We start from the raw sequence: 19,705 nt of genomic DNA on the forward strand, positions 1-19,705 counted from the left end.
ACCCTGGAAAGCCCATTCTTTGTTATGTTGTTGTTGTGTTAATCGCTCAGTCATGTCTGATTCTTTGCAACCTCATAGACTGTAGCTCGCTAGGCTCTTCTGTCCATGGAATTCTCCAGGCAAGAATACTGGAATGGGTTGCCATTCCCTTCTCCAGGGGATCTTCCCGACTCAGGGATCAAACCCACATCTCCTGCATTGTCAGTCAGATTTACCATCTGAGCCACCAGGGAAGCCCATTCTTTATCATGTCCCTTAGTAAATTAGTAAATGTAAATAAATATTTCTCTGAGTTCTGTGAGTTATACTAGCAAATTAACTGAACACGGTGGGGGGTGGTTCATCTTTGGAACCTTTGATCTATAGCTGGTTGGTCAGAAGCACCTGGGCTTGTGATTGGTGTCTGAAGTGGGTTGTAGTCTTGAGGAAATGAGTCTGTGGGGTCTGATGCTATCTTTGGGTAGGTAGTGTCAGAATTGACTTATATTGTGGGACACCCAGCTAATGTCATAGAGAATTGTTTGTTATAAGGAAAAACATCCACACATCTGGTGAAATGTCAGAAGTGAAGTATTCTGTGTAAGTGATAAAGGAGACATACAGGGAAGAAACTCACATTAGGGAAGAATTGGGTATTTTCCTATGTGGGAAAGAAAAAACAGAGTTTTTCCTTTACACGTAGGCTCCAGGGAAACTATTTTCCCAGAGTGAGCCTAACTGACCAGAGTTTACCAGTTTAACTGACCTGGAGGAAGGGAAATACCCCACTCCAGACCTCTAGATATCTTGTCTCACTGAAGGCTAGGGGGAGAAGGCTGAGAAACATTTGTGAAGGTCACAGCCTAGAGCCACAGGCTCACGAAAGACTGAAATCTAGTCACAAGATTATAGAACTTTCCCTGCCCTGTACCTCACCACCACATCAACAGGACTCTGGTATAATGACAGGAGATGACAATGGAAAGAACAGCAAGGCTCAGACCAAAAAAAAAAGTAGTTCCCAAGTAAACTCAAAACAACTGGAGAGACAAGAACAAGAACACGAAAGGAACTTGAGTCCTCTTACACCTACAACTACAATGAATAGTGAACACGGTCTAACATCTAGCCAGACAAAAATAAAACCTCATGCTAAAGGTCTGTTTACCTCAATTCCTTTTACCCAGTACATCATGTTGAATTTCAACAAACATTACAAGGCACACTAACAGGCAAAAAAAAAAAAATTTTTTTTTTGTAGAGACAGAGAAAACATCAGAACCAGACTCAGATATGGCAGAGGTTTTAGAATTATCAGACCAAGATTTTAAAAATAACTATGATTAATATGCTAAAAAATCTAATGGAAAATGTGGACAGCATACAAAAACATATGGGTAATGTAAGCAGAGAGATTCAAACTTTTGAAAAGAATCAAAAGGAAACGATAGGAACAAAAAACACCGTACCAGAGATGAAGGATATGTTTTATGGGTTCAGTAGTAGACTGATCATAGTCAAGGGAAAAAATCAGTTGAGTGAAAGATATGTTGATAGAAACTTGCCAAACTGAAAAGCAAAGAGAAAAAAGGATAAAAAACATAGAACAGCATATCACAAGAACTATGAGACAATTACAAAATGTGTAACATAGAGTAATGGGGATTCCAGAAGGAGAAGAAAGAGAGAAAAAATAGAAATATTTGAAGCAATAATGGCTGAAAAATGTCCAAAATCAATGACAACCAACAAACCACATATGCAGGAAGCTCAGAGAATAACAGGAAGCACAAATGCCAACAAGTGCAAATATGCTTTAATATAAAAACATATTGTATTAAAACTACAGAGAATCAAAGACAAAGAGAAAATCTTGAAAGAAGCCAGAGGGGGGAAGAAAAAAACTCATTTTACCTATAGAGGAAGAAAGATAAGAATTACATTAGATTTCTCTTCAGAAACCACACAAGCAAGAAGAAAGTGAGGTGAAATATTGTAAAGCAATAAAAGGAAAAAAAGTCCCACAGCCTAATCTTGTATTAAACAAAATTATTCTTCAAACATAAAGGAGAAATAGACTTTCTCAGACAAACAAAAGTTGAGTCAACTTACCTTGCAAAAAATGTTAAGTTTTTCAGAGAGAAAGAAAATGACATAGGTCATAAAGAAAGAGCATTCAACAAGGAACCAAGGACATGTAAAATGTTTTATTTTTCTTATTCTTAATCTAACAGATGAGTTTGTTTAAAATAATAATAGCACAATCTATTAGATGATTATAGCTAATAGGTAAGCAAAACGAGTGACAACAATGTTAGAGAGATGAGAAGGAGGAATTGGGAACACTGTCATAAAGTACCTGTACTACCTATGAAGAGGTATAGTTTTGTTTGAAAGTGGGCTTGACCTTGTTCTAACTGTATATTGCAAACTCTACTGTAATCACTAAAAAAAAGTGAAAAGGAGTATGATTGATATGCTACAAAGGAAAGAAACTGGAGTAATATAAAATGCTCAGACAAAACCACAAAGTGCAGGAAAAAGAGTGGAAGACAAGAATAGGAACAAAAAACAAGGGCAATGAATAGAAAAAAGCAACAAATATGGTCAATGTTAATAATTTCAAATGTCACTGGTCTAAATATAGCAATTAAAGACACAGATTGTCAGAGTGAACTTTTTTTTTTGGATTGTCAGAGTGAATTAAAAAAGACAAATGTATGTTGTCTATAAGAAATTCACTTAATATAAAGACACATATAGACTAAAAGTAAAGGAATGGAGAAAAAATATCATGCTAACAGTAACCAAAATAAAGCTAGAATAACTGTACTAATTTCAGACAAAACAGATTCCAGAGCAGGGAAAGTTACTAGGGATAAAGTTGGGCATTAGGGGGGCTTGGGGGAGAATGGATATATGTATATGTATGGCTGAGTCCCTTTGCTGTTCATCTGAAACTGTGACAACACTGCTTATAGTTAATTGACTATACCCCAAACTAACAGGTAGGTTCTCCAAGACGACATAACAATCTTTCATATCTATGCACTTAACAACAGAGCACCCAAATATGTGAGGCAAAATCTGATGAAACTGCAAAGAGAAATGGACAAATCCACTACTACAGCTGGAGACTTCAACACACATCTATCAGTAACTGAAAGATATAGCAGCAGAAAATCAGTAAGGGCATAATTGAACTGAACAGCACCACCAGTCAAGTGGATCTAATTGACTTTTATAAAACATTTCATCCAACAACAGCAGAACACACACTCGTCTTGAAGAATTTACAAAGAAAGACAACATTCTGGCCCATAAAACATAAGTTAACAAATTTAGAAGGATAGAAATTATTCAAAATATGCTGTCAGATCACAATGGAATTAAATTAGAAATCTCTAAGAGAAAGATAACTTAAAAAACACCAAAATGATTGAAGATAGAACAACACACTTTTAAATAACACATGGGATAAAGAAGTCCCAAGAGAAATTTTAAAATACTTTGAACTAAATTTAAATGAAAATAAAACTTATCAAAATTTGTAGGAGGGACTTTCCTGGTGGTCCAGTGGTTAAGAATCCACCTGCCAATGCAAATGAGATGAGTTTGATCCCTGGTCTGGGAAGATTCCACTTGCCACCGGGCAACTAAGCCTGTGCATCACTACTCAGCCTGCTCTCTAGAGCCTGTAAGCCCCAACTACTGAAGCCTGCAAGCCTTAGAGTTCAGGCACCACAACTAGAGAAAGTACAAGCAGCATCGAAGATGCAGCGCAGTCATAAATAAATAACTGAATAATAATAAAATAAAGGAGCTCATTTGATTGGTTCATAAGATATAAATGTGTTTCTATAAATTAAATATTCCAAAAAATCCTAGGAATTTGATAAGCATTTGGCAAATGCTTTTACTGCATGTGTGTGTGCGTTCTCAGCCGCTGAGTTGTGTCCAACTTGTTGCAATTCCATGGACTGTGGCCTGCCAGATTCTTCTGTCCATAGAATTTTCTAGGCAAGAATACTGGAGTGGGTTGCCATTTCCTACTCCAGAGGAATTAGTTTAATACTTCTTGTTTAATAAGAACAAGCATGTCTTCTTTGATTTTTCAGCATTAAATATAATACAATATTGTAGTTTTATTCTACTTAGTTTATTCCTAAATTTACATTGGTTCATTGATTAAATATGCTAGCATTATTTCTGTTGTTGTTCAAGTACTAAGTTGTGTCCAACTCTTTGCGACCCCATGGACTGCTGCACGCTAGGCTTCCCTGTCCCTCACTATCTCCTGGAGTTTGCCCAAGTTCATGCCGTTGAGTTGGTAATGCTATCCAACCATCTCATCCTTGCTGCCTTCTCCTTTTGCCTTCAATCTTTCCCAGCATCAGGGTCTTTTCCAGTGAGTCAGCTCTTCACATCAGGTGACCGAAGTACTGGAGCTTCAGCTTCAGCATCAGTCCTTCCAATGAGTATTCAGGGTTGATTTCCTCTAAGATTGACTAGTTTGATCTCCTTGATATCCACGGGACTCTAAAAAGTCTTCTCCAGCACCACAATTTGAAAGCATCAATTCTTTGGCACTCAGCCTTCTTTATGGTCCTACTCTCACTCATACATGACTACTGGAAAAAAATGTAGCTTTTTGTTGGCAAAGTGCTATCTTTGCTTTTTAATACACTGTCCAGGTTTGTCATAGCTTTCCTTCTAAGAAGCAAGCATCTTTTAATTTCATAGCTGCATTTACCATCTGCAGTGATTTTGGAGCCCAAGAAGAGAAAATATGTCACAGCTTCTACTTTTTCCCCTTCTATTTGCCATGAAGTCATGGGACTGGATGCCATGATCTTTGTTTTTTGAATGGTGAATTTCAAGCCAGCTCTTTCACTCTCCTCTTTCACCCTCATCATGAGGCACTTTAGTGCCTCTTCACTTTTTGCCATTAGAGTGGTATCATCTGCATATCTGAGGTTGTTCATATTTCTTCCAGCAGTCCTGATTCCAGCTTGTGATTCATCCAGCCCAGCATTTCATATGATATACTCTGTATACAAGTTAAACAGAGTGACAATATACAGACTTATTGTACTCTTTTCCTGATTTTGAACCAGTCCATCCCATGTAAGTTTCTTACTGTTGCTTCTTGATCCTCATACAGGTTTCTTAGGAGATAGGTAAGATGGTCTGGTATTCCCATCTCTTAAGAATTTTCCACAGTTTGTTGTGATCCACACAGTCAAAGGCATAATCAATGACACAGAAGTAGCTGTTTCTCTGGAATTCCCTTGCTTTCTTTATGATCCAACAAATCTTGGCAATTTGATCTCTTATTCCTCTGCCCTTTCTAAACTCAGCTGTACATCTGGAAGTTCTTGATTCAAGTACTGCTGAAGCCTAGCTTGAAGGATTTTGAGCATAACCTTACTAGCACGGGAAATGAGCAAAATTGTCTGGTAGTTAGAACATTCTTTAGCACTGCCTTTATTTGGGATTGGGATGAAAACTAACTTTTTCCATTTCAGTGGCCATTGCTGGGTTTTCTGAATTTGCTGACATATTGAGTGCAACACTTTAACAGCATCATCTTTTAGGATTTGAAACAGCTCAACTGGAATTCCATCACTTCCACTAGCTTTGTTCACAGCAATGCTTCCTAAGGCCCACTTGACTTCACATTCCAGGATGTCTGACTCTAGGTGAATAACCACACCATCATGGTTATTCAGGTCATTAAGACCTTTTTGTATAATTCTTCTGTGTATTCTTGCCATCTCTTCTTAACCTCTTCTACTTCTGTTAGATCCTTACCGTTTCTGTCCTTTATCATGCCCATCCTTGCATGAAATGTTTGTTTGATATCTCCAGTTTTCTTGAAGAGATCTCTAGTCTTCTCCATCCTATTGTTTTCCTCTATTTCTTTGCATTGTTCATTGAAGAAGGCCTTCTTATCTATTCTTGCTTTTATCTTAAACTGTGCATTCAGTTGGGTATATACTTCCCTTTCTCCCTTGCTTTTCACTTCTCTTCTTTCCTCGGCTACTTGTAAAGCCTCCTCAGACCACCACTTTGCCTTCTTGCATTTCTTTTTCTTTGGGATGGTTTTGGTCACTGCCTCCTGTATAACATTACAAACCTCCATCCACAGTTCTTCAGGCACTCTGTCTATCAGATCTAATCCCTTAAATCTATCTGTCACCTTCACTGAATCATATGAGATTTGATTTGGGTCATACGTAAATGAGCTAGTGGTTTTCCCTAACTTTCTTCAATTTAAGGTGGAATTTTGCTATATGGAGTTGATGGTCTGAACCATAGTCAGCTCCAAGTCTTGTTTTTGATGACTGTTTAGAACTTCTCTATCTTCAGCTGCAAAGAATATAATCAAACTGATTTTGGTACTGACCATCTGGTGATGTCCACATGTAGAGTCACCTCTTGTGTTGTTGGAAAAGGGTGTTGGCTATAACCAGCATGCTCTCTCTTTTTTTTTTTTTCAGCATGCTCTCTTGACAAAACTCTGTTAGCCTTTGTCCTGCTTCATTTTGTAATCCAAGGCCTAATTTGCCTGTTACTCTAGGTATCTCTTGACTTCCTACTTTTGCATTCTAATTCCCTATGATGAAAAGGACATCTTTTTTGGCATTAGTTCTAGAAGGTCTTGATAGGTCTTCATAGAATCAGTCAACTTCAGCTTCTTAGGTATTAGAGTAGTTGGAGCATAGACTTGGATTACCATGATGTTGAATGGTTTGCCTTGGAAAAACTGAGATCATTCTGTCATTGTTGAGATTGCACCCAAGTACTGTATTTTGGACTCTTTTGTTGACTGTAAGTGTTACTTCACTTCCTCTATGGAATTCTTGCCCACAGTAGTAGACATAATGATCATCTGAATTAAATTTGTCCATTCCTGTCCATTTTAGTTCACTGATTTGTGCTCCACTCTTCCTCAGTAGCATGCTGAACACCTTCCAACCTGGGAAGCTCATCTTTTGGTGTCATATCTTTTTGCCTTTTTATACTGTTTGTCGGGTTCTTGAGACAACCACTGGAGTGGTTTGTCATTCACTCCTCCAATGGACCTCGTTTTTTCGGCATTATTTTTGCATCATGTTTAAAATTATAAAGTACCTAAATTTGTGCTTAATTAAATTGATTCATTATTATGAACATTTGATTTCAATAGTATTTATATTTTATAGCATCCCAGTTGCAAGATTAATTTCCAAGATCTAGGACTTACCTGGTGGTTCAGGGGTTGAGAATCTGTCTGACAATGCAGGGGTCTGGAAAGATTCCCCATACTGCAGGGCAGCTAAGCCCATGATTCATAACTCCTGAAGCCTGTGTGTTGTACAGTCAGTGCTCCACAACAAGAAGAAGCCAACACAATGAGAAGTCTGTGCACTGCAAGTAGAGAGTAGCCCCTGCTCCCTGCAACTAGAGAGAGCCTGAAGGCAGCAACAAAGACCCAGCACCAAAAATAAAATAAATAAATAAATTAATTTAAAAAATTCCAAGATCTATAGGTATCTTGAAACTGTGGACTGATATTAAAGTGAATTAATGAATATTCATTGGATGCTTAGCTCATTCTAAATAAGATGGAATTTCAAAACATTGATTGTGCTGCATGCTAAATCGCTTCAGTTGTGTTCAACTCTTTGCAACCCTATTAGACCATAGCCCGCCAGGCTCCTCTGTCCATGATTGCTAAGCATTATTTTAAGTATGGGCTTCCTTCATAGCTCAGTCAGTAAAGAATCTGCCTGCAGTGCAGAAGACCCAGGTTCAATCCCTGGAGAAGGAAATGGCAACCCACTCCAGTATTCTTGCTTGGAGAATCCCATGGACAGAGGACCCTGGCAGGCTACAGTCCATGGAGGTGCAAGAGTCGGACACAACTTAGTGACTAAACATTACCATCATTTTAAGTATATATACTTCTGTTTCTTTCTTAAAAAATGCTACATAAAAGTAATAGCTTCGTGTCTACAAGTGAACATGTACATTCCTTTCCCTTTGAAAAATTATGTGTGGGTTGAGTTTGCAGAAAGTTGTGTTATGTGTACTCATGAGTTCTCCTAGTCTAAAGTGCGGATGTGTGACACCTGACAAGTATCCATCTTCCCAGCTTGTTTTGTGAAACAAAAGCTTCTTCAGTTAACAGTTATAACTCAGTGAGACTCTACTATGATTAGTTCTGACAGAAAGGTACAACTTTGCATGCAAAGTAAAGAAATGTGCTTTTGTTAAGGGAAAAGGAATAGGTTTGTCCTAAAATGAAATGACAGGTTGTTGCAGAGCAAAAAGAGCATGGTGAAGGGCAAAACCTGAATGGGTACAGAAAATAACAGAAGGTTCATGGAAAGTGAATTCTATCGGCCTCGGATTATAGATGAGTAAATAATGAGTCTGAGAAGCTATTAAGTGTGTTAAAATTCTAACAAAATCTGCTCAATTTTGATGGGCTTGTTTCTATTTATTTTTATTGTTTCTGTTTGTTGCCTTCATCTACAATATAAAGGATCCTCCCATCATTTATCTGCCTATATAGCAAAGATTCTGAGTCTTCCCACAATAATTTTCTGTGGTTTGTCTTGATTTCATTATGGCTTTGGTTATTTAGGGGGAAAAAAAGCTTCCTTATTTTTGAAAGTGCTAAGGTTCTCAGTAGGTGATCATGTTACCTTCTAAGTATATATATATATTTTTAAAGTCTTTTTGTCACTTTCAACTAAATAGCCAAATACTGTTTCCAAGGCACCCGTGATCCTATCTTGCGTTCAAATCTTATTTTTGTGTGTGTGTGTGTGTGTGTGGCTGCGCTGCACAGCTTGCTGGATCTCAGTTCCCTGACCAAGGATTGAACCTGGGCCCACGGCAGTGAAAGTGCTGACTCGTAACCACTGGATCACCAGGGAATTCCCATGAAATCTGAAAACTTTCGATTTCATTTATCTTCCTAAGACTGATTTGGAAGTGTAAAATGAAGTAAAATTACTTTCAGAATATCTTTTATATCTATAACTATTTTTGTGACTTCCCAGACGGCGCTGGGAAGTCACAAAGATTTTCTCTTCCATTTCCTAAAAAAGAGACGTGCCAGAAACTATTAGGGTTATTTGATATGTCATTACTGTTGGAGTTTCATGGGAAGAGGTGTCAATCAGAACAGATGCTGAGAGTTTTCTAGGTTAAACTGGTAAAGGTCAAATGTTAATAGATATTTCAGCAATTGTATGCTCTATGGGCGGCTCCTAGAGATTTGTCAGTGACTTTTCTGCCATGATTTGTTTCTATTTATCAGAGTCCTAATGATGATTTTCTCAGGTTAGGCAGTACTATAATTATCAGTCATAATTCAGTTATCATTTAAGATGTTTATTTGATAACAATTTAAAATTTTGAATCTAACTTTTTAAGGTCAGTGCTTCATCTGACCTCCAGTGTTCAACTGGAGATGAACATCAGCCTTACCTATGGAGTTTTATTAAAATACAGATGCTTAGGACCTACTCCAAATTTACAAAATCTCTTTACTTGATATAGTCTTGAAATATTTTTCTTATATGCTTGGTATGTCTTGGTATGTGTGTATATGTTTTAAATTGTGTGTTATACTTCAAGGTATTTTTATCTATAAAGACATATCTTTATCTGTTCAACCATCTATAAATCTGACATAATGTTCATTGTCTATAAAAATGTACTTAATCATTATAGATATTTTGTTCAAAGATTGCCTTAATTGTGTTTGTTTTGTGTGTTATGGAAGCAACCAAACCCTTGTCAATTTCATTAGTGCTATGAAATATTTCACTTTTGATGGTTATAAGTTAACCTAGCCGTTTTAAGTCTCTGTTACTTCCAGATACTATTTGTATCCCCAAAGCTTCCTTGAAACCTCAGCTGTGGGCCAGAATTTCTATTTTCTACAAAGAAAACTTTGTAGAGGTTTCTACTTTCTCAGACCCCTGTCTGGAAGGACTCTGTCAGGTACTGTTAACAACTAGCACAGTAATGAAATGCTTAAGCAGTTTGATTCTTAGATTCATGTCCTTCAACTAAAGAGACATAAACCATCCTCAAATTATTGGAAGACTGTCCTTACTGGTGACCTCAGACTGAGGGTTCTCAGGAACCATCCTGAAAGCAGACAGCCTTTGGATGTAGAGAGCTGTGCCCAAGATCCATGGCACAAGACCACAGATTGTCACTTTATAATCTGTACTCCTTGATTTTCTGTTCTTTTACCTATATTCTATCCTCTTATTCACTTAAGTCTACATTTCACTGTGTTATTTATAATCCCTATTTCTAATATTGCTGTTTGCATCCTTATCCTTCCTTGGTATGACTCTCATGTTGTTGCTATTGTTTAGTCGCTTGGTCATGTCCAACTCTTTTGTGACCCCATGAACTGTAGCCCTTCAGGCTCCTCTGTCCCCATGAGATTTCCCAGGCAAGAACACTGGAGTGGGTTGCCGTTTCCTCCTCCAGGGGATATTCCCAACCCAGGGATCAAACCTGCATCTCCTGCATTTTTCACGCGGCTTCTTTACCACTGAGCCACCTGGGAAGCCCATGACTCTCATATCAGCTACAATTTACCCATGAACTAGTGAAAATGCCAGCTTCTCTTGGGAACAAACCAGCTTTGCTTGGTCCCAGTTCCTTGTAAGAAATCAGTTGTTTCCCAGGTAGCTGGACTCACTTTTTAGTTGGCAAACTCCACAGCAGGAAAAGTGGCCAGAAATCCTGCCTCTACTGAAACAATACTTGGGGTCCTTTTGTGATAACTAGTCTTTGCAACTGAACTTTCACTGAAATAGAACTTGGAAGGGGATTTACGGAACAGGTAGTGGCAGGAGAGTATCTCACATTCATAGATGTCACAAGTTAAGATATATCATTTTTCTTTTGACCACCCCCGCCCAATGATCTTTGATATTACAAAATTCACTGCCTGACACCAGACTATTCTTCATGAATGGTGTCAAAAGTTTACAGCATTATTTGATAATCCCTTAAGAGTATTTGGCCAAAACCAGATTACTGGGCGACTCCCAGTGACTGGTATTGAATCTGGCACAGAAGTCTACTAGCTGCTATCCACAAATTGGACAGGAACTTGTTACATTGGTACACTAATCCCTACTCTCAAGACCACCTCTGACATTACCCAAGGTCCATTTTGGCCCATTGATTTCTCTGGGAAAAACCAGAGATTTCCAGAAAAACCAGGAAAAAGAGATCAGTTGGTAGTTTCACTGAAAAAGGAGAAACAGTGGCCCTGATTCCAGAACTGAAACTCTAACTACTCTACAGGAATTCTGGATTCCTCTCTTCTATCTTCAGGACTCTTCATTTCATACTTTACAAGAGGCCCAGATAGTACAATGAACGTTACATGCTAACACAGACAGGAAAAGCTACAGGACTCAGACAGTGCCACTAAGGCTGGAACCTCCGGGGAGGTCAGAATGAGAGGTTATATGAGAGAATGTTGTACTCACATTCCTACAGACCACTCAGAGATCTTCTACACTACTAAAACGATCCAGGAAGTAAATGAAGATATCATAAAGCTGGGTAACATGCCTAATGGCCCATGTATAGTTCTGGGACTCCTCATGTTGGGCATGAGATCGATTCTCTTGTTCAGTCTGAGCACGTGGCTCCTGCCTGACAAGTGAGCTATACAGACTCTGGCCATAATCCTCTTAAGCCAGAGCTTTGAAGCTGTTGCACAGCTGGTGTGTGTCAAATGATCCAGCAAAGGGTCCTCCATCAGAAAGAACTGAAAAATCCAACAGACGCACAGGTTGAAAGGACCATCAGCAGATACTTGACACACAATTATGACACCTTAAACAGTAGTGAAGATCTGGGTTGATGCTCTCAGCTATTAGTGGCTAGTCCTTCAGTTCAGGCTGAAGAATGGCAAACAGACTGAAACCATTTCCCCACACTCAGCCTGGACACAGAGAAATCAAACTACACCTTAGTGTCTATATGAAGATGATGTTGTGCTATGCTTCTATCTTCATTAGCATGACTATTTTTCCAGGAATATCCGGCCTGGAAAATGACTTGATTGCTCATTATAGAATTTTCTCAGAGACCCATCATCTCTTCAGCAGAAAGCATCAGAGACTAATTTGCCCCCTAAGATCCTTTTGATGCTTTGATTCAAAATCCTAGCCTTGCTGTTTATTGTGGACTGTTATATTGTGATTCTTACCCAATCCTAATTAAGCCCTCACTTTGAAAGTCCTATCCTAAATCAAACTTTTATTTCTTAATAAATTCTGACCTTATTTTCCTCCTGTGAGATATTGTCAAGACTTTCTTGCTGTAAGCATTAAATCAGTTTTGCCTTATCAACAGACTGTGTTGGTGATATTTAGGGAGCCAGCTCTTGACAATAATTTAGGTAAACATCTTTTAAAAAGAAGGAATAAAAGGTGAACTAAAGGAAAAACAATCTTGGAAATACAGAAGAAGAGTGATGCATTATGGCTAGGGTAACCGGTTGAAAACGCTTTACAAAGAACTGATGTTTTCCCTGAATCTTGAAGGATGAACAAGGGTTTGTCAAGAGAAGAAAGGGGTGGCAACAGAGAGAGTTGGTGGTGAGGTGGGCAGATTCCGGGCAGAGGAAATGGGGGTTTAAAGGGCCCCAGTGAAAATGCCAAGCAGTCTGGGGGTGTAGGTGACCAGGGCAGAGCTGAGTCTTGGATGTGACTGCTGCTGAGGCAGGGAGCGTGGGGAGAGGAGGTGGCCCAGAGAGCAAAGCCTACCTCTGGGGAGTGGGGGGAAATCTACAGGGAGAGAATGTAATGCTGGAGCATCTACCAGATGTGATCACATCAAAGGATCATGACAGCAGCACTGAAGAAGTTGTTGAGGGTGGAGACACCTGATGTAAACACACTGAAAAGTACTGAGTACTAGTTACAGACTCAAAGACAGACAATCGCGTGTGTGGCAGGAAGGTTTTCTTCACCCACTCCTGCCCTAACCTCTTCTCCTTCTCACCTCTCAGGGGAAGAGGGTTTTGGGTAAGACAATGTAACAACAAATTATTTAGGTGTAACAATAACTCATCAAGTTAGGAAGCTGGTCAGCACTGGCCAGTGAAAGACGGGTTTGTCCTACAGATGCTCTTTGCTGTGCTCAGAAAGGCTTTGGACAGAAACAAATCTACTCTTTCCAAAGACGTGGGAAGGAGTGTGAAAAAGTGTGTGTCGCCACAGCTGTGATCTCAGGGAAGAGTCCTAGAACTGAGCTCTGCTCTCAGAGAGGGCAGAGGAACAGAGACAGGGGGAAAGGGATTAATGATTCATCCAAGCCCGCTTCCATATTGGTTGAAAAGACTGGATAAGAGAGTCAATATATGTTTGTGTTCTCTCCTGAACTGTGTATCCTCAATTTGCTAAGAGTGGTTTTCTTTTTGGTAATGAACTGTCCCAGGCATTCTTCCAAGCATTGTAGACATAACTAGAGGGTTCATAAATTTTTTCCAAACTGTAATTCCTAATGTAATCTCATTTCCCAACTGAATAAAATTCATGTGGAATGTGGAAAGCAAGCCAGAATTTGCCTTTCAATCTTCCCTAACCTTTTTTTTCCACAGAAAGCAAACTGCTTTAGCTTTTCTTTCATAGTCAGTTTTCAATAGGCTCCACATAATGCATAATTTAGGAGCTAGGAGGGCAGCTGTCACATTAGGAAGACCTCCAAGCCCCAAATGCACTCACTTACACTTGACAGGCCTCCTCACGTTTATGCACCTGACTCAAGTGAAAAATTCAGAACGAAAAATAGGCTGAAAGGAAAACAGAGAAGCTGGGAGACCTAGTGGGTCTGGCTCACCCTCCAGTTCCTCACAGTTAAGTATGTTCACCAAATGATACAAGAGAAGGGAGAATTCTGACCCTCCTTTTTGATGGGTGGAATAAAAAATTGTAATTATTTTGAGAAACACACTTTGTATTCTCAGACATATTTTTTCCTTCTTGTAAAACAGAAGCTGAAGGAATAGAATTTGGGTCCCTCAGAGGTGACTCCAGAGGAGATTTAAAATGGAAATATTTATGTAATTGGGTTCCAGTTCATTGAATGAATTTCCATTATTTAACTTCACTGCATCCCTTGACCACTGGGGTCCCTGAAGTGACAATTTTGACTCAATTCCTTTTTTCTCTGCACAAGGGAAAATGGTAAGGGGGGAGAGATGTGTATGTGGCATATTTCAGTAGAAAAAGGTTTGTGTTTTAGGCAAAATGACTTTGCATTTCAGGGCCATTTGCCCACAGGTGGCCCCTGCAAGGCCCATCTCTTCAGGGGGGCAGAGGGGGAGTTGGGATGGGAGGAGAATGGACAGAAATTGGAAGACAGCAGGGAAATGGAATGTGGACCAGACCAGCATCAACACACAGTGTTACCAAGGGCTTGGACCCTCCATGAGGACGGGGCCTCATCCAGCCCCACCCGGGTACTGTGCACTTTCTCACACTCACTCCGGAGTGGAGGAGCTCACACTCTGGAGGGGTGGGAAGACTAGACAGGGAGGAGGTGGAGTGGGGAGGAGGGACAGTGGCCATGTGGCAGCTCCGGGGGCAGGAAGGAGTGTTGAGACGCTAGTGGTGCCTCCATAGCCCCTCCCTCTGCTCAGAGTCATAGCTCCGCTACACACCTTGCTCTTGGGTGTCCCCCCCACCCCATTACGGACTGCCTCACCAAGGGCCCAGGCCCCAAGCAGTGGGTGAGTAGTAGGTGCAAGAAGGAAGGGGTTGGCAGATGCAATGCGGTCGATCCTGGGGCCAGCTCCCCTATGCTCTGTGTGCCAGCATGGGGTCAGGACCAGTCCTTCTCCTGGGAATGAGACGGGGGATCTCTCCCAACATCCTCCCCCAAGAAGTTCATTACCTCCTGAGACTCTGCTTCCTCACCTACAAGCAGGGCCCTGCCTGGGATGCAAGGAGGACAAAACGTACCATAACCACATGTCTCCTGACCTGAAGTGCAGGATGCCTGACTCCTGGGTGTGGCTCAAGCTCCTCTGATGGCACTGGAGGGGTCTTCCACCTGTGACTTCAGCTCCTCCTGGAGCAGGTTGTCCCCTCTGGGTAAAATCCTCTGTCTCACAGAGGAGCTGTGTCCACATTTCAGATGGGAAGGTGACCCACCACTGCTGGCGCTTTGTGAGGGTAAGAGCTTGTCCTCTGGAGTCAGGTTGCCTGGGTGTGAGCTCTGGCTTCACTCCCTACCGGCTGCCTGGAGTGGCATCCCGACCCCACAAGCTGGTGAATGTTCACTGATCTTTGAGGATCAACTCAGTGTCACTTATTCTGGGCCTCTCCCTTGACTCTCGGGGCTGAGGGCAGGCCCTCTCTGAGCAGCCCTCGGCCTCCTCCCCAATTAAACAATTATACCTGCCTTGGGAGGGCTCCTTACAGTGAGTGGGGGGGTGGGGGAAGGCAGGAAGCAGGAGGATGGAAGAGAAGGTTGAGTGGATGGCTGGACTTTCAGCTCCCCAGGATGCCTCACCCCATCTCACCTGTGCCCAGAGAGTCGCTCCTTGCCCGCCCCCTCATGCCACCTCCTCCTGTAAGAGATGGAACAGGTGTGAATGGCTGACCTCTGGAGAGCGCCCTTCCCCACACTGCCCATCTCACCACGGGGACCCTTAGCAGGTTGACAGGGCTTCAGAGGGAACTGGGTTCCAACTGTTTAACTCCACAAGTTCCAGGGCCCCTCGTTCTGACATTTCTCTGGCACCCTGGAAACTCGTGAGGTCAGGACATCTCCACAACCACAGAGAGAAAGATAGAGAAATCTGTGGAGAGGATTGCTAAGGAAAGATGACTGTTACCAAGGCAGGGGAGGCTGAACGAGCCCGGCGGGCACAGATGGCCTCTATCGCTCAACCTTAATGCGGGCAGAGGCTGTTTTTAATCCTTCCAACAGCCCTTCAAGGAGGCTGTGGCTGCCTTTGCTCATGGACGAGGCAGGGAGAGCTTGGATAACCAGACTGAGGTTGCTCAGAGAGCAAGTGGCAGGCCCTGCAACTCAAACCTGGGACCCGCAAAACATCCCGTCTACTTCCCTGTCCCCTGCTGCCCAGGAAACCTGGGAAGGGGCTCTGCAGAGATGAGGATAAACTCACCTTCCTCCCCTCGGCCCTTTAGCTGATGGCTCATGGTCTGCAGGGCTCTGTTGGCCCCCAGGCGGGTTCACAAGGCTCACTCATCCACGGACACCTTCGGTCTGGGATGTTTTGGGGCTCTCATGGTGGTTGGCTTCCTTTCCTGGTAGACAAGGCTCCTTGGCTTGTTTGAGATTGAACGTGGAGGCGGGTGAAGTTTGGGAAAGAGGTGGGGCAGGAGGCGGTGAGTTCCCAGCCCTTCAATCCGGTTGCACAGTCCTCTGCTCAGGTTTCTCTGCAAAGAGGCGCTGTGGTCTCACGTTTCAGGCATCACTTACACACGAAGGGGCCCTGGAGGGGCCAGAAGCTGCTGGCTCGTTTCCCGGCAGTGATGCCACTTTCACTCCAGCCAGGGGAGGTGTGAGGAGCTTCCCAGGGCTCTTTCCCTCTATCTTGGGTCCCTGGTTGGGACAGGCACTGGGGAAATGATAGGATATTTGTGAAAGTTATCACCAGGACTTATACTTAAAACACAAACTCCCAGGGCTACCAATGGGCATTCAGATCAGTCTGCATCTGAATCCTGATGAGGAAGTCCTGAGCCCACTCTGATGAACTGTTCCTGCTCACACCATCTGCTCACTTGCTCGCCAGCTCTTCCCACTGCTGCCCGGCTTCAAAAAGGGCAGATTTGGCTGGGTTGAAAATGACCTTTCAGGGTGCCTCTGAAAGGTGATCACATGTGCCCTATTCTTAACCTGGGGTCTCTGGCACTCCAAGAGTCATGAATGGAATTTTGTGGGTCTGAGAACAGGAATGGGGGAAAACATTATATCTTCATTTTTCCTTGCCTTAAAACAAAATTTAGCATTTCCCTAAAAAAAAAAAAAGTGTGATTTTGTCCTCAATAGGAGTCACAAATATTTTCTTTTTAAATTGAAGTATAGTTGATGTACACTATATATGAGTTATAGGTGTGCAGTACAGAGATCCACAATTTTAAAGGTTATGCTCCACTTATGGTTATTGTAAAATATTGGCTATATTTTCTATATTGTGGAATATATCCTTGTAGCTCATTTCTTACATAATAGTTTGTACCGCTTAATCCTCTTCCCCTATGTCGTCCCTCCTCCCATTCGTTTCTTCATAGGTAACCACTAATTTGGTCTCTACAACTGTGAGTCTGTTTCTTTTGTTATATTCACATTTGTTGTGTTTTGCAGATTCCACATATAAGTGATATCATATATCTGACTTATATATGATATCTCTGTTTGCTTAATTCACTTAGCATGAAAGAAAAGTGAAAGTCGTGTCTGACTCTGCAATCCCACAGACTGTAGCTCACCAGACACCTCTGTCTATGGAATTCTCCAGGCAAGAATATTGGAATAGGTAGCCATTCCCTTCTCCAGGGGATCTTTCTGACCCAAGGATCAAACCCAGTTCTTCCACATTGCAGGCAGATTCTTTACTGTCTGAGCTACCAGGGATGCCCTTCACTTAGCATAATACCCTCCAAGTCCATCTATGTCGCTACAAATGGCAAGATTTTATTCTTTTTTATGATTGAGAAGGATTCCATTGTGTATACAGACCACATCTTCTTTATCCATTCATCTGTGGATGGACACTTAGGTTGCTTCTATATCTAAATAATGCTGTGATGGACATTGGGTTGCAAGTGTCTTTTTGAATAAATGTTTTTGTTTTTTTAAGATAAAACCCAGGAGTGGAATTTCTGGGTTATATGGTAGTTTTAGTTTTTTGAAAAACCTCCATACTGTTTCCCACAAAGGCTGCACAAATTTACATTCTTACTAGCAGTAAGACAACATTTGTGTTCTTTTTGATGATACCCATTCTGACAGGTGTGAAGTGATATTTCCTGATTGTTTTTACTTGCATTTCCCTGAGGATGAGCATCTTTTCATGTGCCTGTTAACCATCTCCATGTCCTCTTTGGAAAAATGCCTTGAATTCAAGTCTTCTGCCCATTTTTTAATTGAGTTATTTGTCTTTCTATTGTTGAGTTGTATGAGCTGTTCATATATTTTGGATGTAACCTCTTGTCAGTCATATCATTTGGAAATACTTTTTCCATTTCTGTAGATTGTCTTTTCATTTGTTGATGATTTACATCATTGTGCAAAAGTTTTAAGTTTAATTAGGTCTCATTTGTTTAGTTTTTCTTTTATTTCCTCTACTTTAAGAGATAGCTCTAAAAAAATATTGCTATGATTTATGTCAGAGTGTTCTGCCTAAGTTTTCCACTAGGAGTTTTATGGTTTCTGATCTTGCATTTAGATCTTTAATCCATTTTGAGTTTATTTTTGTGTGTGGGGTAAGAGTATCTTCTAATTGCATTCTTTTACATGTGGCTGTTCAGTTTTTCCAGCACCACTTTGAGAAACAGAATGTTTCCTGTCATGTCAATAAAGAAACGATGTCACAGTCAGAAGTGATTGCAGCCCTCCAACGTGAGCCATTGAGTACTGTGGGAACTCAGGAAAGAAACAAAGAATTCCTGCCATTTAGCTGCCATCAGACTGCAGCCATTCCCAATGGTGAGCCCTGGGGGAACTCAAAATAAGAAAACACAGGATACTGGCCCCAGATAGCTTAGGTGCATAGCAAAGGAATGATTTCAGTGAGCTCAGGCTTTTGTATCTTCTCATACACAGAAAAGCACTAAATCCCTTAACTTGAGATATCTGATTTTCTTTCAATAATGATAATAATTTGATGTTCAGACTACCTGTCCTTGGTTGCAAAACTCCTATATATTTTGGCTCCCCTCCTTTGCTCCTTGGAGCAGTTCTCTCAGGGTTACTTGAAATGCTGCTCCTGGGATTGAAGTCCTCAGCATGTCTGCTGAATAAAACAGAACTTTCAACTTTTAGGTTGTGCATATTTTTTTAGTCAACAACTTATTGATGTGACTGTCTTTTCTTCATTGTACATTCTTGCCTCCTTCGTTGTATATTTTTGCCTCCTTTGTTGACCATGAGTGTGTGGATTTATTTCTGGATGGAGTCACAGATATTTTCACATCATACCTTCCAGGGTCCAAGAGTAGGCTTTTGTCTAACACTCAGAAATGAATTGTCTGAGGAGACACATGTGCTGACAAAACAAGACAGATGAGGTGTCCCTTATTGGGAAGGAGTGCCTTGGCAGAGAGCAGGAGTGTTAGGGAACCCAGGAAGACTGCTCTGACATGTGGCTCACAGTCTCAGCTTTTACGGTGATAGAATTAGTTTCTGGGTTGTCTTCGGCCAATCATTCTGACTTAGGGTCCGAACTTCCTGGTGGTGCGTGCATTTCAGCAAGGATGATTCTGGGAAGTGGTAGGACACGTGGCGTCTCCTTTTGACCTTTCTTGAATTCTTCCAGTTGGTGGTGGCTTATTAGTTCTGTGTTCCTTACCAGATCTCCTGTTGTAAAATAACTCAGACAGATGGTTACTATGGTGCCCAGCCAGTGTGGACAGTTTCAATCAGTGTTTCCTCTAACAACTATAAAGCTGTTGGAGATCTCTCAAAATATCATTTGTGTTTA

General features: G+C 41.2%; 1 protein-coding gene across 1 annotated transcript in view; it reads right to left on the minus strand.

Moving 5' to 3' along the window:
- TMC2 (transmembrane channel like 2) overlaps window positions 1-16,298 on the minus strand; it is a 95,125-nt gene extending 78,827 nt beyond the window's left edge. The window contains exons 1-2 of the mRNA XM_043883363.1: window positions 16,163-16,298; window positions 15,554-15,601 (exon numbers count right to left, since the gene is read on the minus strand). Coding sequence (XP_043739298.1) covers window positions 15,554-15,601; window positions 16,163-16,196 — 82 coding nt within the window. The 5' untranslated portion in view covers window positions 16,197-16,298. The remainder of the gene's footprint in view (window positions 1-15,553; window positions 15,602-16,162) is intronic.
- Window positions 16,299-19,705: the final 3,407 nt, after the last annotated feature.

The sequence above is a fragment of the Cervus elaphus genome, chromosome 23, assembly GCF_910594005.1.
Source record: "Cervus elaphus chromosome 23, mCerEla1.1, whole genome shotgun sequence".
Classification (NCBI taxonomy): Eukaryota; Metazoa; Chordata; class Mammalia; order Artiodactyla; family Cervidae; genus Cervus; species Cervus elaphus.